Below are 26,132 nucleotides of genomic sequence, written 5' to 3' on the forward strand. Positions count from 1 at the left end.
CAACTTCAGCGAGAGTTAGATAGCAGAAGTTTTTCAACGTCAATCATTTTTGGCTATCACCATTTAATATCACAGATAGATAATACTGAACTTTCATTGTACCATAAATCATTAGCTTCTTAATAGGAGTTCTCTTTTTTTATACAATCTGTATCTGTTTTAAATGACTACTGATATAATTTTGTTGTTAGCTTTTTCTTTGAATCCAGATAAGCGTTTGATTATCGGAAATAACTGCTATGTATGGTCAACGTGAAACTGAATTGAAAATCATTTAATTAATTAGATTTCGAAAACTATTTTGATAAGCCCATGGTAATTATTTTCACTGCCAGGTAGGTACTACTCACTGCCTTCTCGCGCGACAAGTGTGGTTTACGAAATTGAGAGGACGAAAAACGAATGCACTAACTGGGTTGGTGGAAACGGACAGTCCACCTAGGGGAGTTGGAAAACCCTGATTCCAAACCAATGTTGCACATGGGCTGCAGAATATCAAGGTAGCAAAAGGCTTATGAACCGATTGTTGGTCAGCGGCTACTATGGGGCTGCATATCCTGACGTTACTTCACTGCCTTGTGGATCAGACCTTTAAGTCGTAGGCACCGGGTGTGATCCCCTAATAAAACCACCTACTTCGGTTTGAGTACCCGGGTAGTGTCACAGCCCACACGCAAATCAAGTGACTTGTATGGCGAATATGCACTCGGTGCCCCTTTATACCAACACTTATGTCTTAGAATAAATAAACATTCTTTTCGTAAGTTGATAATATTTATTAACTGAATGAATATTTATGTTCTCTGTGAAATATTTAGTTTTCAATTAAGTCAGAATTGTTAGGGGGAAGGAATGAGTTAGTCTGAAAAAAAACATTTGAAACATTTTAAGTTATTTACTATTGACTTCATACGGAGTTTTAATATTCATTTGTCCACACATTATTTTATCTTGTTGAAACACTGATTACATTTTAAGCAGAGATGGATAATAGCTATCTGTGGAATCCATAACGCGCGTTTCATCCTATTTGGGACTCGTCAATTGGATGTACATGCATCACAGCGTTGACGTTCACTCAGGGACTCGAACCCAGTACCATTCGCTTCAAACGTAATCACGTTATCCACTTAGTTGTTGAGTCCTGACAATCACTCGTTTGTGTAATGGGGTGAAGTTGAAATTCAGTTGTTGTTTTAATTGTATGTTCCTATTGTTATTTAGGACTGCTGGCAATCCGTACAGGATGCATATATGCCAACATGAGACTGACCAATCTCAATCCTAAATAACAATGGGAAGATACAAGTAAAACAACACTAAGTGAACTAATTACATTTGTATATTCTATTTTAAATTAAATACAATCCTCTGGGATTTTAATTTAGTATACTAAGATATTATTAATTTCACTTAGATATTATATTAATGTGGTGAAAACTATTTTAAAATCAATCAAACAGTACTATTTATAGTGAGTGATTTGTTGAAAATCAGTTACATAACGTTCAGATGTATGTATTTGGCAATCGGTACAAGGTTATCTGTTTCTTTAAAGGAATTTTTGATATGGAGATCCTTCTTTTCAGTGTTATGATTACTATTATTAGTTAAAGTATACCTTCAGTACATCATTCAATGTAAGGTGATTGTTGTGTGTGTGTGTTTTAATCGCACCATTTAATTCTAATATGTTCCCTTTGTCACTACACAAATCGTTTGTTCATGCCTATAGTTGTGCATTCGACAAGTGTACTTCATTTGATCAGAGTTTTAAGAATATCGAAAAATAATTATATTCAAGTCCATGTATGGATTTATTTCAATACTTATTTGTTAATACAATGAAATAACTAAAAACTATCCAATCATTTTATCAAAATGCTAATTATGTTCTTAAATTCACTTGATAGTGTTTGCACATATCTTCATCAACACTGGGATGCAGGTACATCCAACTGAAGAGTCTCAAATAAGACGAAACACGTGTCATGAATTCTACTGCGAACCATCATCTATCTTTGCCTAATTATGTTGGTTTATTCATAGAATCTCTTATCTTACCCATAAATGACAGATAAGAATGAAAATTAAGATAATAAACATTCATTAACCAAATATATCTAATTGTCCGGACCATAAAATAGACTGAAGTGGATTTATGCATAAACTTTGACATTTAAAATATTGTTTTTCTGTTTCTTTTTTCAATTCCTACTAATCTATTCACATTAAGTCTAACAAATAGTCTTGATTTTATGTGTGGTTATAAGATTATGCGAATAATAAATGTTATTTCGAGATATTACTAACCAACATTGTGTCTTATTCACTTGGTATTGTTTATTTGTATCTTCCTATTGTTATTTAAGACTGTAATTGATCAGTCTCTGATTATTGGCATTTATGCATCTTTTGCAAACTGTTTCAATATTAACACAAGTAATAAACTTTATAAGCAAAGATACATAATGGCTAACAGTGGACTGTTAATCATTGTTCATTATTGTTTATTTAAGTAGTGTAGTTAAAAGTGAAAGTTTAGGGTACAATGACAATTTGCTTTGAGAGGAATATATATATATATATATATATATATATATATATATATATATATATATTTGTTAAAAGCATTTATATATAGAAAATGAAAAGGTTATCTGGAATAATGGAGCCCCCATATGCCCTGGTACGGCCGAGAGTGAGGTGAGTCAGTTTTCCATCACGAAATGCCCTCACATAACCACTGCCATGAATGTCCTACTCACTGCCTTCTCATAACGGGGTGTTGCTAATGAAGTCGAGAGGGCAAAAATTGAATGTCCAGTTCTTTAACCGGGTCGGTGGACAGGGAGGATCTACCCAGTATAGTTGGAAAACCCTGATTCCGAACCAACGTTGCACATGGGCTCCAGGATCCTGAAGGAACGATTGGCATATGGATCCATTATTGGTCACTGGCTTGCATGAGACTGTGTCTCCTGATGTTGCTCAACTGCCATGTGGGTCAGACCTTTAGGTCGAAGGTTCCAGGTGTGGCCCCCTAAGGAAACCACCTGATTTATCTAGCGCATATATATTTGGTGCCTCCTTGTACCAATGCTTTTTATGCTTAAACAAATAACTACATAATAAATAAGCGGAAGGTAAGCGGAAACAAAGGTAACCAAGACAGTAATAAGAGAAAAATTATGAAACTCATCATTCTGGATAATAAACTAATATTACTAGGATAGGTTTAAAATGATCACACACCACTTTTGGATACATCAAAGGTGTTTGAATTTTTATATGGCTAAGGCTTGAATAAATCCAGCTCAGAGAGGAAAAAATGTTTATCAAAATTATCCACCTGTGCTACAAATCTACACCATATCAAAATCTTAGTATACTCACTTTAACACTTTTGCACAATCCTGTTGAGATCAGTCATATGACTTGTTTCATCTATATGCTTAGCAATAGAGGACGATGGATGTTTGTTATCTACTGTTATTAGGACATTGGATTTTAATCGTTTAAAGATCCCCATCATATTAAAAGACTAGTATTTGAACAAAGAATATTCTTTTCGATAAATTCTCTTCAGGTTCTACAATTCATATATCCAAGTTAATTATCTGAAAAATGACCAGGCTAAGGACAAAGTACATCGTTAAAAGAATGTGAATTTAGGATTGTGATTAACAAAATACAGTAAAATCGTTAATGTTAATATGACTCACATAAAATGTTAACTTGAATCTGCGTATATGTTAAATGAAATGTTAGGATCCATGATCAGAATAAATATGGGTCAAATAGGGTGAGAGAGAAATAATAGTGCAATTACAATTCGATCAAATAAGTAAGACGTAATACGGAGGGATAAATGCGAAATGAATGAATCATGTATAGTGGAGATTAATGATGTTTAACCAATAGTATGAATAATAATAATAATAATAATAATACAAAGATTTATGAATAAAGATAACAGGGACAATTAAAATTGACTACGAAAGGTCATAGACAAATTAGGTCATTCAATAGTTAAGATTACGATTGATTAATTGACCTTGATGTTGGCCAGGGGAGGAGGAATTGTTTTGTTCATCCAGATGGCTACTGCTTCAGCCGTTTGAAGGACTTTCAGTCTGTCCAGTTTTGGCAAAAATTACCTTATGAATAATTGAAAAAGATTGGTTTATACTGGCACCATGACCGGTTTGTACTAAATGGGCCAATATTGAGCTGTTCACCTTCTTCATCAAACCTTTGTTTAGCCACACTGGAAGGTGTTCACGAGCACGAAAATGTAAGTTCCCAGAACTTCGACCAATATAACTCGCTCCACAGGAGCAGTCGAACTGATAAATACAAAATGAGGTGGTCATTCTAGATAATTCATCTTTTAGCGCGTAGAAAATACTAATCGCAGTTCTGCGGCGTTAAAAGACTTTTGTATTGTCCTACATAACCTCTGAGTTAGTATTTCACTAGCCGCATCCCCTCTGAATTGTAGACACATGAACAGGGATTACTTCTTCACTGTTTGTACTTCGCCTACTTTCGCCTTCGTGACCATATATTTAATTATAAACTTCCTAGGGTAGCCGTTCTCCCTGAGAGTATTATGCAAGGTGTTAAGCTCTTGTTCAACTATAACAGCAGAACATATAGTGCGAATGCGGTAACTAAGGTTTTGGTCAAGTTTCGCTTGTACTGTAGAGGTACAAAGCTCAGGAAATTAGTATACTGCCCAGTCCATGTACTTTTTCTGTTTAAGTTCCTTTTTAACGATCCATCCTCTCTCTTAGTTAAGAGAACGTCCAAAAAGGCTATTCGGCCATCACTCTCTTCTTCAGATGTAAACTGAATGGCTGGATGCACTTCATTAAATCGCCTAAGAACCTATTGCGGCGACGTATTATCTTTACAAAGGATGAACGTATCATCCATGTATCTACAGTAAAATGTAAAGTTTTGAATAAACTTTTTTAGTGGACCATTTTCTAGTTTGGATAGAAAAATATCATCTAGCATAGGGCCCAGTGGTGAACCCATTGCAACACCATCTGTTTGTCTATATATTTCACCGTAGAACTCGAAATTCACATTCATGATGCATTTGAGTAATAATTCTTTCACGACTTTAATAGAAGTTTCAATTTCATTTTCAATCAGCTGTTCACCTATATATTCTACAGTCTCTATGAGTGGGCAGTTTGTGAATAACGATGTTACATCCAATGACATCATCTTTAGTCCCAACATATTTGCAGTTTTGAATTCGTTAACAAATTGGAACACATCCTTAACACTATATTTTGCAAGCTTTTCGTGTAGTGAAACATCCACAGTTACCAACCATTTAGCTATAGTATGGTAAGGAGATTTATACATATCTAGAACAGGTCTTAATGGGATCTCTCTCACCCTATTTGACCCATATTTATTCTGATCATGGATCTTAAATCTCACTTAACATTGGATTTTATTTGTTTATTGTTGTTTACCAATTAAAATGATTGTTCGGCCATACATTATTATTATTATTATTATTATTATTATTATTATTATCAGCTTTATTCAATATTATATTTTTGGTGCAATATAGAATTCTCAGCGTAAAGTATTTCAACAAGTTTCCGTTTCTTTCTTCTTGGTCGGTCCTGACGATAAATATTGAGTGATCGCCAGTTAGAGGTTAGCAGTTCAGTAAATGAACATCTGAATAATGTGCATTCTTTTCGCTGTATATTGCCAGCAACCACATTGTCTCTTATTGAGCTTTTTGTAACTTTGACAACGAAAGGTTGTACACTTTTCAGAAACGCAGCAGAATAGGTTATGCGATTAATAAACATAATGATATATTAAAACAAACAAAAATAGATAACTTGTCGGAATATCTAGATGGCAGGAACAGGTAGCCCAGATGATCAAGCAGGCCGCCCCTACATACATACGGATGAGTAATCGTGATCTCCAAATTAGGATGTCCGAACAGTTACATAAATAGTTTCAAAAACAAACAAAATCAAATGACTCAAATAAGAGTAGATAATAAACACCCATCATCGTCTGTGGCCAAACACTGCTGAAACAGGCCATAAGATTGATCCTAACACGGCTTTTGTGGTGTAGTGCAAAAGCGTTAAACAGAGTCTATTAAGGTTTATTGAAGCTCTAACCATACGAAAATTCAAACCCCTTAATGTATTCAAAAACGGTTTGTTGTCACTTTGATCTTACCTTGATAATATTAGTTTATAATCCAGAGTGATGAGTTTCATATTGTTTTTCACATTACTGTCCTAAATATCTTTGTTTCCTTTTACCTTCCACCAGTCTAGTTGACCTTTCATTTTTATATATAAATGTTATGAAAAGAAGAATTGCTTTCTACCATAAAGTATAATAACAAGTGATCAAGACTAGTGTTACGGGATCACGGTCAGTTCTCGTATTCTGCCTTACACCTCAGATATCTACCAACTAAAACTGGACCGCCATATTTGAGAGTTTTGCGTCCAAATTAATCAGACCTTACAGGCTCTTTCTACTTCTACCTATTAATGCCACAGAACAGAAACAAATCCAGCTTCCGAAATCAAATAAATCGTATAAACCACCTCGTCAGATGGGGTAAGAATTTTAGAGTTTCGCAACTAAATTTATGAAAACGATGAAGCAGGCGTACGACGTACGAGCTATTCCCATCAACACAAGAAACAAGTAGATATCCACCAAGCCGTCTTAATAATCTGATTAGATTAAAAGCTGAACCGAGCAGTCAAAACACTTATAGTCAGATAGGTAAAATGAGAGAACTTAAGACGACTGACTTAATTACTAAACCTGAGATTATCCTTATAAAGAAAACGTGGTGCCTGTCTGAAATACTACATGTAAAAATAACTAACTTGCCTGTAAAATGGCGTGCCTTATGTAACATATTGTAATTTGAGAAAATGTACTATTATTATTGTTATTATCATATTCTAAATTCTGTGTACAATTTTGTTTTATGACGTAGACTTACATGAATATAATCGTTAAATTTTATTTCAATAACACATTGTTTGAGGAATCTAGTATTTGCAGCATTTACATTGTCATGGAGTATTGTTACTCGGAGGAAAAACAAGGCAGTCATTGAAATTCACAAGACATACGTTTGTCAAAGTGTGCTTGACCATAACCACATGTTCTGTTCACGATAGATACACGTAAGTACAAGTAAGTAGAATGTGATAACTAGACATCACAGTGGAAAAATATAGTGACTCATAGATTCTCATTAGAGCTATTCACTAAATAACGGTTTACACATGAATATCAGGAAGTGAAACAAGCATATTATGGCGTAATATATATTTGTCACTGTATCTAATACCACTATCTTCCTATCAATGATCATATATCAAAAAATGAATAATGACTACTTGCATAAAGACCATCAAAGTAAAGTTCATTGATGTTTCTAACAGTGAAATCTATAGAACGTTCACATTTTGTCATTCCCTATTGATTGTAAACCATAATATTGCAAGTAATTAACAAAAAATGTTTCATCAAGTTTGTAAAGTGAATTACTGGATTTGTTGTGTTCCTTTTTAGAAAATTTTATTTTCTAAACCATCCAAAATTTTAAAGCATTTAAACTACTTTTATCATCATCATCAGTATTGCTTAGTTCGTTTTAGCACAATCATTTAGTGCTTTACGTAAGGATGATTTATTCTAAATCATATTGTCATAATTCTGCTGAGTTGATAACTATTGTTTACGCCTTTCTTCTACACAGTGATACTACTGAATGTTCATTAAGTAGATTGTACATACTTAGTAAATAATCAGCAGATAATAAGCAAAAATGGATAGTAGATAGCAGTGGAATCCAATTTGACGCGCGTTTCTTCCTACTTGGGATTCGTCAGCTGGATGAGCACTCCAGGACTCGAATTCAGTACGGTTCGGCTCAAACGCCATGGTATTATACACTTAACCACTGAGTTCTGATGGCCACTTGCTTGTGCAATGGGTTGAAGTTTAAATTCACTTGGTGTTGTCTGCTTGTTGTTGTTGCTGTTGTTTAGGACTGTAATTGATCAGCCTCTTGTCGGCATATGTGCAATTTGTGAGGACTGTTTTGATATTCACTCCAGCATTCAAAGTCAATCCTGGAGTGAACATCAATTGTGAGATTCAGATACATCCGACTGACGAGTCGCAAATAGGTCGAAACGCGCGTCCTGGATTTCACTGCTATGCACTATCTATCTTTGCTTCTAAAGCTTGTGACTTGAATCAATATCGAGGCGATCTGCACATTATGCACGCATGCCAACAACAAGTGAATTTAATCTTCATGTAGGCTTTCTGAATTTGTATGGTTCATGCAGTGTATGAATTCTTGAACTGTCGACTACGTATTTATATACATAAGAATTTTCAACCAAAAGAGATTCCATCCAACATAGATTGTAAACTAATGAGTAGAGTTGTATTTATCCATATTAAATTGCCAAACAATTATTAACAGATTGTGTCTAAGTCCTTGAGTGAACGATTCATGCTTCAATTACTGGAAATTTAAAATACCGAAATTAGTTATCAGTAAAGAGAAATATTTTCGATACATTAGAGTATGATTGCGTTATCAGTCAATTTCTATGGCACCAGAAATAGTGTGGTATTACATATAACGTACAAATTTCGTTAATCTATAAAACATTTGTTCATGTATAATATTGATCATTTTGGTCAATAGGTTGACCTGCAGTTTCAGTGAGTTCTGTTTAACACAATATCAGTGTGGATCACACAAACAGACTTGTCTTCTACACTTGCTTTGATTTATCAGTCGACAAACTTGCCTATAATTGAAGAATAACAATGAGAGTTTTGTTGTTGTTGGATGGTCCACTGGTTGTTAATAAACAAAAATATTGCATTCCCCTGTCATATATACTAATTACGTGAATATTGTAGTCTTCTTTCAAGTGATATTCTCATTCTAATAATGTTGCAAATGTTCCCAATAATTTCTGTTTACGATATTATTATTAATATATTTTGTCTACTATTCTCTCAAGCGAACTAAATGTTAGAAAACCTATCAGCTACGCTTATGATTTTCTGTGAAACAAAGAAAAAGCATTTGACTGAAGTCTCAAGACGACAACATCTTCATGGTGTCCAGTATAATTTTTACTATCGGAAGGGATTTTTGTGGATATTATAGTAACTGCAATAGTTGAGAACATGAGTCAATTGACGTTAGACCACCATGAAAAACCTGAAAGCACTGGACGACCGTCTCGTTCTAGAATGAGACTACTCAGCTGTGTGTATTCACTGATGATGACATGGACAATGACATTGGTTTACGATATCATGTATTGTGTAGAACGAAGTCATTTTGATACACAATACACACTGTCGCCATTTCTCATTTCGGAATTACTGAAGTGTGAATAGAAGAAATATCACGACTAGTCAATCGTCAAGGCATCATAAACGAATTATTGTCAGAGGATTCATCAAGCAATTCAAAATCTGTGTCGAAATTACATTCCACAATGATGAAATTTATCTCAAAATTCTAGTTTGAATTTGAGAGAGAAGATATTAGAATCTAAAATGAAGCCATTGTTTCTTTACTCTCACACGGTGTTTAATTGAAAAATAAAATGAAGAATAGCTTATTATTATTCATCTGTATTTTGTACTTTGACACTAGACAAAATAGAGTTCAGGTATTCTTATCATTTTGACTAAATATTTTCAGAGAAAAACAAAAATCTTTAGAAATTTGGATGTTTCTCTCATCAAAACAATGTTAGACTCACACGTACCACAATAGACCAACTAATTATTACTTTGATACTCTTCTATTTTTATATTTTTATATAATGAGCATTACTTTCTAAACCTAATCTAATGAATGTCTGATTTATGAATGTGCCAGAGTATCTATGATACCTAGATATATTTGGATTGTGAATGCTAATTAGCAATATCAGATAACTACCCAATATCTCATATAGAAGATTTTAAAAACGGTTTATCGGGTATGGACATATTTACTAAATTGGACTTGTTCCTGAAGTCCAAATGATGAGAGGAAGACCAACGGACACATTACGCCGAAAAAATGGAAACAGATCTGGGGAGAATGAACAAACATTGGATAGAACTAGAAAGGCAGATCCATTACACATTCAAGTACTAATCAACAAGCAAATCCATCTATAGAGTTTTACTTGCAACCAGATACACGTTTTGCCCACGTTCGTATCACCTTTGTAGGCCATTCACCACGTTCATATAATTTTGACGTGGTCGAGAAGATTTGTAGGCTAGGTCAATGAATTTGGTGTAGTTTTGTTCTCTGAGTTGGATGGTTTGATCATGGAGCTTTGATCGTTCTTCTGAACTGCCCCACTGTTCGCTGTAAATAGTCAAATCTTAAAAGAAAGCGTATAATTTTAAGTGTTAAATGATCAGTCCAGCATTAATGTTTTCGTTCACGGTACGTATTAATAATATGGAAAGAAATAGACGCTATGTAGAAATGAAAAAACAAATTCGTCAAAAAATATCAATGTGAACCCGTCACACGTGGGATTCATCAGTTGACGACCAAATAAATGATCTTGAGTCTGTGGTGACCACGTTTCTCAATCTGGTTTGCAACCGCAGACACAGAAGCTGTCAACTGACCAGGAGCAATTAGAACACAGAATTTGAAAAAGGTGATAAAAATACTCAGTGCTGGAACCGAATAGGCTACTTAGGGCCAGAAAAATTGTCGGACCATGAGATATCGAGGTTTGGATAAACCATCGAATTGAGGACTAAGTGGTGATTTTACCTTGTCAAAACTTATCCAGTCGTGAGTGGTATTGCTGAGATACTTGGGTAAAAATGTCTTTCGTTGCTGTTCACGAGTATCAATTGGTTAGTGTTTTGAGATTTTCATGGAATATCCTTCCTAGTTCTATCCAATGTTTGTTCATTCTCCCCAGATCTGTTTCCATTTTTTCGGCGTAATGTGTCCGTTGGTCTTCCTCTCATCATTTGGACTTCAGGAACAAGTCCAATTTAGTAAATATGTCCATACCCGATAAACCGTTTTTAAAATCTTCTATATGAGATATTGGGTAGTTATCTGATATTGCTAATTAGCATTCACAATCCAAATATATCTAGGTATCATAGATACTCTGGCACATTCATAAATCAGACATTCATTAGATTAGGTTTAGAAAGTAATGCTCATTATATAAAAATATAAAAATAGAAGAGTATCAAAGTAATAATTAGTTGGTCTATTGTGGTACGTGTGAGTCTAACATTGTTTTGATGAGAGAAACATCCAAATTTCTAAAGATTTTTGTTTTTCTCTGAAAATATTTAGTCAAAATGATAAGAATACCTGAACTCTATTTTGTCTAGTGTCAAAGTACAAAATACAGATGAATAATAATAAGCTATTCTTCATTTTATTTTTCAATTAAACACCGTGTGAGAGTAAAGAAACAATGGCTTCATTTTAGATTCTAATATCTTCTCTCTCAAATTCAAACTAGAATTTTGAGATAAATTTCATCATTGTGGAATGTAATTTCGACACAGATTTTGAATTGCTTGATGAATCCTCTGACAATAATTCGTTTATGATGCCTTGACGATTGACTAGTCGTGATATTTCTTCTATTCACACTTCAGTAATTCCGAAATGAGAAATGGCGACAGTGTGTATTGTGCATCAATATGACTTCGTTCTACACAATACATGATATCGTAAACCAATGTCATTGTCTATATCATTAGCATTGTAGAGATAATATTACTCCTTTTCTCACGTTTAACCTCAAATATGCATCTTCCCAATCTAGAAACACTATTCGAAGCAAAAGCACACTCGGTGTTCTAACACAATCCACTTTACTTGAATTGCCCATCAATTCAATAATTCTAGGTTTTTATAAATGACATCTGAGTGAGACAACTATGGGAATGAATAAACATTGGACAACTTTTCATCTATTCCTTTACCTGAGTTAGTCAAATACATTTTGTATCACTGAACGAGTTTTAGATCTGATACTCCAATTTGTGTCTACTCCGATAGGATGTTTATACCATCAGAAGAGGATTTTATGTCACTAATTGACGAGTGTATACATTTTATATAACGTTCGCGATAAGATGTTCGAAACGGTCTTGTTCATTGATATGTAGATTACTCTTGTTGGTAAACATTATGGAAAAGCTTCATTTGTCATTCTGTAGAGGATAGATATTGGTCAATATTTTGCGATATATTTTCAGCAATTATGTTTTCGGTGATCCACACAAAATCCATATAACTAGATGTATTTTTAACCCACCTTTTCAAGCTACATTGCATAGCTTACTGAGTAACATTTCAGTTCGTCAACATTGAAACTGGTTGGTTTTCGATAATTCTTCTCATGAAATTTTCTGCGTAGTCAATTTGATATACCTGAGCAGCACCATTGTTGAACATGTATGATGCTATGTGAACGTAACGAGAAGGATTGGCAACGCAAGTAAAGAATTCCCACAGTTGAAGAACATATGGAACCCGAAACAACTGTCAACTAATATCAGGGTCAGATTCTTTAATTCGAACGTCAAGACGGTTCTATTGTACGGAGCTGAAACTCGGGGAATACTACAATCGTCATCTAAATGGTACAAGTATTTATACACAATTGTCTACACAAGATACTCAACGTCCATTGATCAGATAACATCGGCAACAGCTTCCGTGAGGGAGAACAAGTAAGCTGAAGAGTAAATCTGGAAACGCCGATTGAACTGAAATGGACATGCATTAGGGAAATACTCAAACTGCATCTGGAAGCCATCACTAATCTGAACTCTTGGAAGAAGACAGAAAAGTGGAAGGCTAAAGATCGAGATTATTTTATAAACTGACATTTTGAAATGTAATTACAATAAATTGACCTGCAAAACTTCATCGATAATAATGATTTCGATCTTTATCAGGTAATGAACTAAAAATCGCCATCAAATATAACCGAAAACAGAGTATTATAACGAACGATATTTCTCGATAACCTCTTCGTCATGCTCCACAGTGTTAATTCGAAATTCTTGTAATCTTCGGGTTACAATGTACAAAATATTAAAGGTGAATTAATCCGTGTAGTGAATTGAAAATGACGGACTTCAGATGGATGGAGTCCTCAAAAGTAGAACCTGGTAATAGGCCTCAACGAAGTAGAATAAACTAGAAAATAGGCAGTGATATTGAAGGATCAAACAACGAAACATTCGAACTTAACTTTCGCGACATCTTCCGTCGGTACTTATTTAAATTTTCATCGGTAACCGTCTAAAGGGCTCAGTGAAAGATTCTGTTGATAGATCCAAATTTTCGTGTTTGACTCAAGTGTGTAAACTGTGCTGTATTCAGATTTTATTGTCCAAAGGAAACTAGTAGACTAATCATTTGTCAGTTATCAGTTAATATTAAGTAGATAATGTTCAATATTAGGTAACTTGAAGGAAATATCTTGTTTCATTCCGAAGCTTACTTTATCTTTGGTTGATTAGCTGACAACTGTCTCCCTTGACTACGGTCAATCCATTGATTTCAAAACAGGTATTATTCAAACGAAACGAATACTATGATAGCGCTTGTCAGTGACTAATGGTTCAAGGAAATATTACTGCATTCCATACCCAGATAAATCAGCAGGTTTGACTAACAACATTAGACTATATTGAAATCACATGGTTGTTGTATAAGACGCCATTGTTCACAACATAATTTTGGTGTGTTGTCGTACGTGGAACTCTGAACAATAATATCCAGCATGTTGGATTGGCAGAATTGTAAAAATACAATAACATATTTAGTGAAAAGTATGAATAAAATTTCTGATTAAATGTCCGAAAATCATTTCAGAATATATGTGTATGGTAAATGGTGAATGTTGGGAATTTTTCTTTCCATATCTCAGAAATAATGTTAGGTTGGTTTGATGCTTAGATATAGTGGTGGTTGGAAATAGTCAACAGTTAATACTGGACTTGAATTTCATGCTAGTTGACACTGGACAACAAGGTTCACCTGTATTCTTGAGAGAACATGTGCTACCTGACATATTCTATCCAATATCATCCTGGTTCGCAGTCAGAGACATTCCTACTGAGATATTTGAGCTGCATAGTCAAAGACATTGGAATGTTACTACTCTTAACAATAATTACTCTTAATGCAATTATCATTAATGTTAGTTTCCCTATTACCAAAACAAACAAAACACAATAATGTTTACTGGGCAATATTAAATTTTACCTACATTTTAACCTTGTCAACCGGAGTTCATCACTGTAATCAAGACCTAATCTTTGTTTAACAGTATCGTGTGACTTAAACTCAATATTACAAATAACGTTAATTTGTTTTATTATTAATTCTCATTATTCAGAAATCAATTCTTCTGAGGTTTGTCATTTTCAACTTATTATTTTATGTATTGTAACCAAAACGTTGTAATATTTCTGAATTAGAACCGTAGAGCCTGACGACGAGGTTTATGAAAACGATTGTTCGCTCAACTTTCCTTTGTTTTAAATATTTTCTGAGGGCCATTAATCTGATTTATCTCAATAAATTACTCATTGATAGTAAACCTTATCAGTTGGACTGATTCAAGTGCTTAGCTGAACAAATCAATTCAGCTTGAACGTGTAAGGATAATTGTTTATTCTTCAACGTTTTATGAAAGTGATTCACAGTATCCTCGTATGGGCAGCTTGTGTACAGTAATCCCGATGTTGAGGCTATAGAGGTTAGTATAACAGTACTAGAATCTAAATACTTCAATTCTTTGAATGAAATAATGGATTCTACACTTACAGTGTCCACAATAGAGTTACAAAAATGAACCACAGGATGTATACAATCGCATTTGAATAGGGACATTGTCCTTCGAAACGGTGGTTAAAAGTAAATGTTCACTAGGAACGCCCGCATTAATAGGATCTAAATGACAAGGCTTAGTACTACTTGCAGCAAAATAAACAGTAGTATTACAGACTGTCTGCACGTGTCCAATGTTTCCACGTTTAAAACATTTGACATTACGAAACGCACATGAATTACTTGAGTGAAATTTGCCACAAGATAGACATTTATCAAAATTGCGCTCACCTTTGTGATCTACTTTGCAATTCCTTGTTGAACCATCCATCATATTTCCACGAGAATAAAAATCATTGTTAAACAAACGCGAGTTTAATCGACCCTCAGAGTGTACTTTATCATGACAACTAAGTAAATTGTTAGAAATGTTCACCGACTAGATATCAAGTCTATTCACTGCTTTATAAATGATACATGCGATTCTTGCATATTGAAAAGAACAATTTGGAAATTTAAACAGCTCTCTTTCCAAATCTGCTGCTTATGCTCCATGTTTCCAACCTTTACATATAATCCCCAAAAGATTCAGAATTTAAATGTATGTTCAACTGTTACATAGCACACTCAATGGCGGTGCCAATGTGATGTTTAGAAGTATTTTAACCATTGTGTCAACCAGGAAACCAAATAAAAGCACAATATAGACCGAATTGAACTGGGTGAGCACAAACAATTCAATTGCAATTAGAATTCAAAATCAGGCAGTCACCAAGCTCAAAGGAACCATCAGTTCATAAAAAGACTGTTAAGATCAGCGTTTTTGTAAATACTGTAAATACTGTATTTCGTTGTGATTTTTACAGGAAATGATCAGCGTTTTCTACAAAATTGGACACATTATTCTAATTAAGATACCCGTATGTGTGTCTACGACCTTAGCTCAAGTTCATTAGACAATCTAATCGTAGCAAATAAATGTAGAAAATTCTTTTGCGTACCTAACACTTGATGCCCACCCACAACACGCACATATTCCATTTACACACAACGGTTTAACCAATAATTTGTAAATTCTCATGAATATTGGTTCGGATTGGTTCAATAATACTGGTGCCAAGGTTATATAAACTCTCGACTCAAACGGTGAATAATGATACAAGAAAATGAACATGAGCTTCAAATATCTTCAGTTGTTATTAGTACTGACACTATCAATAAGTAAGTTGATATATTCAGTTCTACTCTCTTGTAATTCCAAATAATTAGTCTATTTTATTACCATTGTGGTGGTCAGTATTAAACGCTGATGTGAACATATATTATAAAATATATGTTGATTTGAAACACTTCTTTGAAATTGATGAAATGCTGTCTGATTGCTGATGCACTACCAATCGCTTTACTTGGTGGGATGGCTTCATCAAAATCACTCACAAAAGCCGAATGCTGATCCTGTGACTCAAACTACAGAACTTATATGATTTACAAACAAATAAGCAAAATGTAAATCGTCTCGCATAAAGAAGTCATCTACTTATGAACAAAATCTTCTACACAAATTCAAAATGAACGACATTCATCTACAACTTGTACGAATGGTAAATTCAGTAATTACAGATCAAGTGATTATCAAAGAAATTATGAGTTGATTATCAGGTCTATATACAACACATCATGCCAATAAACGTACGACAACGAGTACGAAATTTCCCAGAAAAATTAATAAATGTCTGTATTAAATACAGAAAACAAAGTGATCTCAATTATCAACTCAATAAATCTTTGAAAATTTGAGTGTGTAATATTTTCTGTGTGAGAAGCTTCTGAATTATACACTCCACGTTCCGTGACTGAGTAGTGAATATTAAATTATAAAGAGATCTGAAATTAGGAGGCGATAAGTCGTGTACAAATATGCAACATAATTAAGTAACTGTTTGACTTATTTCACTGACAATAAAAAGAATCATATAATCTCCAGGATGCGGCGGTTATTATCATGACGATCTTCTTCAAATGCACAACTGATTTATTTCACTGATATCTTGATCTCCCAGTGAAAATAACCTATTTCAATGTACACTGCTCTCATATTTTGTACAACATTAAAATGTTTCTGCATATCGTAGTTCATGGATCTTAACGAGTTGATTCTGTCGAGTTAAATAACGTGTCATCATGTTTTATTTGTCATTTTGTTGTGCAGCGTCCGCAATCAAGGCAAATCAACATGGTAATGATACTCAAATTCTGTAATTTGTTAACTTTTATGAAAATTTGATAAAACAACTGAACTAAATCACATCGAAAAGAGACGCATTCATAGCAAAAATTTTCAGATGAAAATAAAAACGCAGGTTTTAAAGCAAATATTAGTTTCACAAACACACTTACATGACGAGGTCAAAATGAACACCTCACATGCACTAAATTCCTATAGGCAAAATTCATCGAAATTTATCTAGACACATAACCATTTGATAATATCTCTTTACAGACAATAGCGAAAATATTGAAGACGACGTGATTGGTAAGTTAGTTTGAATACGAATAAAGTCATGTGAAATCCATATCGTATGAATTAATCAGTGACATTATAAGATCATTGTTGACCACATGAGGTGCATTGTAACACCAGAGTGAAGCATTTGTACGTTTTTCCGTTCTGTAGACAGTCAGATCACAGACCCACCAATTGGTAAACATGATGTTATTTTAATCTTTTTAATCGTGTATTATCTCATTGTGCAACTGGTGTAGTCACATATATAGCTCCTCGCTCCACACTAAGTGGAGAAACACGAAACACGGAAAACAATAACACATATGGTTAATGTGATGAATGGCATGCTATCATGTGAATGGTGAATGTTTTCAAACTTTGGAATACATACATTTCATAACACTTTCCCGTTACATTTCATTTATGCGATGACTTGATGGACTGTGAAGTGAGAAATTGATTTCAGAATATATTGTGTTTTAGTTGCAACAAATCTATCAGCACATGAACTATTTGACGCTTTTAAAAGTTTACATAGTAAGTTGTTGTAACTCCAGTGTTCAGTGCATTGATTATTGCTCACAACGGTGATATTTCTCTCTGTCTAATTACGAAACATAACGCATGTACCCTTTATTATTTCAGCATCGTTGTTCAGTTCCAATGAAGCGGATTCAGGTGAGCTTAGTCTCATACAGTTTAACAGATAGCTATTTAATCGAATTTGTGTTTGCATTAACATAAGTGTTGTGTCATGTTAGACGACGGATAGCACTCGGTGCCCCTAGTCCGCATACTCACAGTTAACCAGCATTGCCCACCCATCAAGTGATGCATTCATTCCTGTCTCCTTCAAGTGACACTAATGCAGCTTACGAAAACTGTAGCAGGGAAACTTCATTCTAATTGGAATGTATGGTTTGAACTGAATGGCATGAGCTCCACTAGAAGTTAATATGCATACGAGTTGCTTCCGTCGCATACATTTCAAAGAAACAGCTTCGCTCTTCAAATTGCATGGAACGATGGTGTTATAACGCTCGGTTTTCTACGTGTACACGAATGGGACGTTTATTTGCACTAGGCGAATAGTCACACTAGATTTCTTTCTAGTGTCTATTCTACAGGACTTCAACACAACTCAGATCAAGCATACGTGATTGGCCTGACCCGAACGTGAATATATTTCCACACCGAAAACCGAAAACAAACCGACACAATCTGAGTAGTAATAAGCGCAGGAGAATAAAGGACTCATCTAGTGCCTGTCAGACTATGCACTAGTCTGGCTAAGCAAACGATCAATTATTACCATCGTTGCTCAAAATTCATCTCCTTCCAGGAATTTGTTTGCATGTCATCACCTTTGGGTCTATTTGAAAACGTCTCGTTTGTTTCCCTTCTCCTGATGAACTTTGTCTACTTTCTTATTTCGATCAATTTCTTTTCATTTCAACTTGTGGTGTTGGTGGCATAATAAGTGTATCACATAATATTTCCATTGGCAAAGGTTTGTGTCCAGATGACTCACTAATAATTTTTCTATCTCTCAGTTGATTTACGTGTTTATAATTAGTGTATTTTGGACCATCACTTCATACAATACCTTCTCACTTCCTTTTTACACCGAAAAATCCATTTTGACTTTCCTGGTCGGAAATCGCATGCATAAACTAAGTCACCTGCTTTGAATTCTCGAATTTTCGGACAACTCCCTTCATCACTTCGTAGTCCACTCGTTCTGTCTTTCCAGTTCAAAACGTGAACGAACGTCCTAATTGTTCGGCTAAATGTTATTTCGGCTGGTGATCTCCCATTTTGAAACTTTGGACTAGGTGTAGTTCTATAAGATATTGAAAACTGTTGTAGAGTTTATTCTATGTTGTATACTCCCATCTTTGAGAGAGCTCGCTTAAGAATATCAGCAAATTTCTCTATTCGACTATTTGGTTGAGGGTGATACGGTGGGGTTGTAATATGTTCGATTCCATTTTATTTGCAAACCTCCGCTAACTCTGACGACGTGAATTGCGCCCAGTTATCTGAAACCAAAACATTGAGTGTCCCAAACCTACCAAATAGTTGCCTGACATGTAACATTGTTTCAGATGTAGGCGGTTCTCGTACAGCATAGATTTCAGGCCACTTAGAGTATGAACCTACTACCACCGAAAATACCGCCCGTTCGTCAGTCCAGCATCATCGGTGTGTACTCGGACCCAAGTTTTGTTAGCCTTTGACCATGGCTGGACTTCTACTTCTGACGTATTCAACGGTTGATCCCACAGGACACATTTATCTATCCAATCAATACCTAATAAGTTGGTATGACAGTTCCCAGAAATATAAGGTTTGCCGATGTTAGTCTTATCACCCAATGTGAGAGGTAGCTGCATTTTTCAGAGAAGAGTAATATTGGTTCCTGAGGCACGTTTAGCATTATAATATACTGGTTGAAATTAAGGTCAGCAAAGTTTAATCCAATTCTCTCCAGAAACCAATGTTATGTCGGTCCCAGTATAAACTTGCAGTTTAACCGGTATACCATTTAAGAACACAGTTGCGTACTTCGTTTTATTAAATTCACAATAGGATCTGACGTGATAGTGGAATTAGATACCTGAGGTTTTGCGGCTACTGACATATTATTGACCAATAATTCCAAGCGAACATTTTGCCGTTGCAGTAAAGAATTCGAATAATCCATTGTCCCGATGCAAAATCCAACTTAACTGAATACATAGGCGTAGAATGTTTTAACCATCGTCGCCACCGTAGTTTCATGTTGCAAACACATAAGAGTGATGATAAGATAACAAATGTATCACAAACAAATTAACATGACGAGGTCAAAATGAACACCTCACATGCACTAAATTCCTATAGGCAAAATTCATCGAAATTTATCTAGACACATAACCATTTGATAATATCTCTTTACAGACAATAGCGAAAATATTGAAGACGACGTGATTGGTAAGTTAGTTTGAATACGAATAAAGTCATGTGAAATCCATATCGTATGAATTAATCAGTGACATTATAAGATCATTGTTGACCACATGAGGTGCATTGTAACACCAGAGTGAAGCATTTGTACGTTTTTCCGTTTTGTAGACAGTCAGATCACAGACCCACCAATTGGTAAACATGATGTTATCTTAATCTTTTTAATCGTGTATTATCTCATTGTGCAACTGGTGTAGTCACATATATAGCTCCTCGCTCCACACTAAGTGGAGAAACACGAAACACGGAAAACAATAACACATATGGTTAATGTGATGAATGGCATGCTATCATGTGAATGGTGAATATTTTCAAACTTTGGAATACATACATTTCATAACACTTTCCCGTTACATTTCATTTATGCGATGACTTGATGGACTGTGAAATAAGAAATTAATTTCAGATTATATTGTGTTTTAGTTGCGACAGATGAACCATCACAAGGATTGGTTTCCGACTTTTTCCAATGGCTTTGTAAGTTGTTATAACTTCAGTGTTCAGTGCATCGATTATTGCTCACAAAGGTGATATTTCCCTGTATCTAACTACAAAACATAACGCATGTACCCTTTATTATTTCAGTCTCGTTGTTCAGTTCCAATGAAGCGGATTCAGGTGAGCCTAGTCTCATACAGTTTAACAGATAGCTATTCAATTGAATTTGTGTTTGCGTTAATATAAGTGTTGTGCCATGTTAGTTGACGGAAAGCATTATTTACAATTTTGTGGTTAACATTCCAGAAGCGTCTGACAATTGTACAAATGACGTGTCCGTTAAGTTACTTGACAAACAATGACATCTCAGTCACATCAATTCACCTTCATAAAAGTGGTAGTCATGAAATGATTGCACTTTACTTCTCGTAAAGTTCGTAGTGTCGGATCGAATGTAATCCCCATGGACGGAATTGTTGACATTAAGAACGTGAAATAAAAATATCTCTTGACTCTTACTACATGTATCATCCCAAAAGTAAATTTGGAGCTACATTTCGCTGGAAAAATCTTTCAAATGTGTAGTCAATATGCCGTTCAATAATTAATGAGTGACCTTGATTCTTCTATATATGCTATCCTGTTCGATAGTGCCTTCGTTTGAATGTAGTCCCAGTGATTTGGCAGTTTAGTGCACACAAATCAAAGGATGATTAGATGATTTGGAACAAATTTTGCTAGAAATGAGGTTAGAAATAGACAATCGATCAGATGTTATTTTCTAAACAACCGGTTGAAATAGTCAACAAACCAGGATGCTTAAAAAATTGTAAGCAATTAAACACCAGTAACTCCATAATATGAAACACCATTCTAAAATTATAATTGAATGTGCTAACGTTTGTCGATCCCCTCATATCGATTCATCTTCACACATACGCATTTCATCTAGTTATTGTTTGCTTATATTGCTAGATTCATGGAAATAATTCAGATAATTTGAAACCGGCATTTATTCGCTTACTGTTATATTTTATTTGCGTTTTCGTCTTCATGTACAACCACCAAAATCTTTGCATTACTTGACATGCTTATCCTCTTCCAACAGTGGAAATTGTGAATTTCATTGTTTTTCAATGGCGGTTACTTATTCTGCATTATCTTCATTTGTTCTACTTCCATCATCTAACAGCACATTTTAGTGGAATTGGTCTTCTTTACCACATATATCTTTCGTTGTGAAGATGTTTACAGCACGCATTTTTTGAAATTTGTTGATGAGTGAATTCAATGTTCCTTCATAATGTTTTTGTTTTCAGACGTTTCTACCACCATTCCAGTCATACATTTTGTTAAAGTTAATTATTGGATATAACTTGTTAAACTATACGAAAATTTTATCAACACTATGCTGTCTAACTAGAACATGCATCTCTCCCTCCGTTTCTCAATCTTTTGAAATTGCATTTTGAAATGCACTGACTTGATATATGAATATATCTTGCATCTGTGTGAATGAGTTTGTATGATAACACAAATGTAAAGATGTTATTCCAGTTTACCACATATTGATAACTTCATTTGAATGTAATGAGGTTATTTTGAGAAAATTATGTTTGACATTTTAATGTCAATTATGATAGTGTGATAATTATTTGGCTCTTAGGTTTCGATCACTATTGTAGTGATATGAAAATAGATTGTTATTTGAAATTTACTGGAATTCGAATCTGCAATTTCGACGCTCAATTCATTTATCAGCCGTATTTCGGTTCATGTTTGCATCTATATGAGTGATTCAAAAGTTTGCTACAAAATTTCATATTCTGTTCATCATCTCCATTAGACAGTGTCTCACTTCATGACAATAATATCTATCGAGGTGGTAAAACCAGTTGCGATGTAGAAACCAGCAAATGGATGTTCAAATGATGATCAAATCAGATGTGTGTCTTCACTATGTGGTTTCAATCTAAGTGCATCCCTTTACAAAAACGATTTACACTGAACAGCTCTGAAATGAATTAAAATGTCAACGGATATAACAACTTCCTTGAGTCGTTCTACATTGAGTTACATGGAACCTGATAATCACCAGTGTTGCAGAACAGTGGAAATCGCAGTCATCTAATCTATTATTGTTAAAATAGTGAATAGTATAGTGCTCAATTTTTGAAAGCAAACATGTTACTCCAAATATGATACATATGTCGGACACTTCTGTCTCTTTGATATGCATTTAGAGAGGTCAATTGATGAGTAGGATAGTGTAATGAAATGAATCTTTGCACATATTATTTGTATTGAATCAGCAAAATGTGCTCTAAGATCTTTGACAAATACTGATTCCATTGCAGAATGCAAGTCTGCAAAACCAAATTACATGAGATTTGCATGGTTATCACATCTTTCATTGGTTGAATATCAGATACCGTTTGGTGAGAAGAGCTGTGCAAATTCCAATGTAGTACTTCTGAGTGTGAATATGCCTAACTGAGATTCAGTGGAAGTAAATGAATTTAGGACAATACTGATCCCTGTACTCGTGTAAATATTTATCGGCAATTCCACTATGAATTCAGTAATTGTTATGAATTCAAATCTCCAAATAATCTGTCTTAACAAAATATCTGTTAAATGCTGAGGGTTAATTACCTCATCGGAGACTGAAGGCGTGCTGGATAAATTTAATACATTTCACAAATGAATCGTTTTTGGTTGCAGGTATTTTCTGTAACGTTAGTCGCATAAAAATAATTGGTTCTGTTTACATCACATGTTTCGTCTTTATTTTCAGGCAACTCCGGTAGTCATCCGTGAAAATAATGGGTCGCAAAGTGTAACAAACAAAGTGAGATAGAACACATTCCCAAAATATATCACTTGATGATTGTTGATTTTATCATGGTGTGGTAAAAATATTTCTTCAGCAAAGGTTGACTCACAAATGATGTAGAGTTACAGAAGTATGTGAATGGAACCTGATGTTTCATAGTTCCATGAAATTACCAATTACAATAATCGGTGGAGACGAGACAAACCTCTCTCAACATTTATTGTTGTTGATCATCTATTGCATCATGAGTGGGATGCTAACATCATTCTTTAACCAGTTACACTTACTTCAGGCCAGTCATAGAAAGGTGTTTCTGAGCTGTGAACTAACCAACTCAATAAATCACCGAATTGAAGCAAACACTTTCAACCACAGAAGCATTATCCAGTGATTTGTACCACCTCAGCTACCAACCAGTGTCTGACGATACACACGGATACCTTCACCTCATGGATCACATTTTGTTTATCTAACTTTACTGCATAGTTGTTCTTTACTATTAGATTGATATTTTCTGTTCTCTTTTATTGTAGGTATGCAATTAGCTTATCTGTAGTAGTGAAGATTAGTTTAGGTAGATTAGATTAGTAACCAAATATACATTTACGTGCTAAACGAGTTGTTTTTTCTCCGAACCACTTGACTTCTACTCGATAGGTAAAGTTATGAGAAGGCAAACCGCGGCCTGGAGTTGTGTTCGCGAAACTGACCTCCTGATAATACGACTAGATAATTATCAAATAATAATAGAGAAGCCGGATATGAGTATTAGTATTACACGCAATCCATCAAGTATACTGTGTCTCGTAATGGACTTGAAAGTCACAGATTTTATCTGACTGCATAGGTCCACCACTGACTAACTTAACAGCCATACTGAATCCAGAGAACAAAGTGCCTTTCGGTTTTTCAAACATGCTTAACTTACATTTCGTAGCCAGGTAGTATCACAGCTTGTTTGTTGACGGATGAGAAGTGATGTTCACATAAATATCTTGAGGAGTTAGTTTTCTTTTCCGAATCCACAAGATAACGGACAACAAGGTCTGTACGCTTGTTCACTGCCCATATGTTTCCGCAACTCATCACTTCAATAATCACGAGTAATAAAGTATCATGTACGACTGTCTTGAGCGAGTATCATAGAGTGGTGGATCACTGACTGCAGTTACTGGGACTGAATGCATAGCGGTCGGGTGTATCGATGGCTTTAATTTGCACTGCCAGCACGTTAACACGTACTGGGCCACACTATCTCTCACGCCTGGCTAGCATGCACTTTGTCCTAGTGAACCCGTTGTTCCTGTGATGTCTTTGTGCGCTACCTGGTGACACCAATCTATCAGCTTAAACCGCAAGTCCTTCAGGATCACAGCCACCTACAACATGATCATTTGCGTCTGTGGCTGCTATAAATGGTTCTTTGGGTTCAGGCAGTCTGAGCGTCATCTGGCGGTTGTCTAACATATTTTTGATTCAGTTAAACTTTTGTTGAGCAATCTCAGTTCATGTTAACTTAGTGTTGCTCAACAACTTATATGGTAGTGCTTCCATTTCGTTGACGTTCTGACGCACCGACTATAGAATGCCTCCCTTCCCAAGAACTGTCTCAATTTCCTTTTAGAATTAGGTACTCAATGTTCCTTATTGTCAGAATTCTCTAACGCAGTGGCCTTATTTTTCCATTTCCCACTTCATGCCTCAACAGCGTGACGCTACTTTTCACTATCTGCGACTTGTCCCTATTAATTCGAAGTAAAAATTCTTTAACTCGCATCAAGACTGCTTCCTCACTCCCGATGTGGTCTGTTTCTGTATGGCTGTACACAACTAAATCGTCGCCATGCAACACAACGCCATCGACATACCTGAGCAGCAGCGTCATTATTCTTCTGAACGTAAGTGTTGCCCTCTTTAACCCAAACGACATTAATCTTAATAGATACTATTTGTGACGTACAACAAATACTGTCTTGTTTCTATCGCACTATTTTATAGGCAGTTGATAATTATCTAACCACGAATCCAGCACTGTAAACACCGTAGTATTTTGCAGCCTATCCAACGTTTTCACTACTCCTGGTATTGCACAACGTCTCAGTCCTGTTGTGTTGTTTAGTTCTCTAAAATCGACACAAAATCCATACTTTCCATTCGGTTTCTTTACTGAGAGTACCGGCGAGTTATACGGGCCGTCCGCTCCCACAATCATACCTCCTTTCAGAACTTCCTGAACCTGTCGATTTACGTCAGCCTCTAAATGCACAGGGACATGACGTGTTATGAACATGTTTACTCCACTGTTCTTTATCAGGATTTCGTCCTTTACCTTGTCACAAAATCCGTACGGCTCTCTGTCTCCATTGAACAGTTTTGTATACTGTGTGCACAACTCCTTAATGTTTGTTTTCTTCGTTGAAACGTCT

At 35.0% G+C, this 26,132-nt stretch overlaps 1 protein-coding gene across 1 annotated transcript; it reads left to right on the forward strand.

Moving 5' to 3' along the window:
* Positions 1–16,069: 16,069 nt before the first annotated feature.
* Positions 16,070–24,321, forward strand: MS3_00002674 (uncharacterized protein). The gene is made up of 10 exons (XM_051210283.1): positions 16,070–16,138; positions 17,127–17,153; positions 17,418–17,450; positions 17,907–17,960; positions 18,069–18,101; positions 20,367–20,399; positions 20,856–20,909; positions 21,018–21,050; positions 23,668–23,721; positions 24,240–24,321. Exons 1-9 carry the CDS (start codon positions 16,084–16,086, stop codon positions 23,688–23,690), a joined length of 345 nt encoding a protein of 114 aa, XP_051070258.1. The 5' UTR covers positions 16,070–16,083; the 3' UTR covers positions 23,691–23,721; positions 24,240–24,321.
* Positions 24,322–26,132: the final 1,811 nt, after the last annotated feature.

Source organism: Schistosoma haematobium, chromosome ZW (genome assembly GCF_000699445.3).
Source record: "Schistosoma haematobium chromosome ZW, whole genome shotgun sequence".
NCBI classification, from domain to species: domain Eukaryota; kingdom Metazoa; phylum Platyhelminthes; class Trematoda; order Strigeidida; family Schistosomatidae; genus Schistosoma; species Schistosoma haematobium.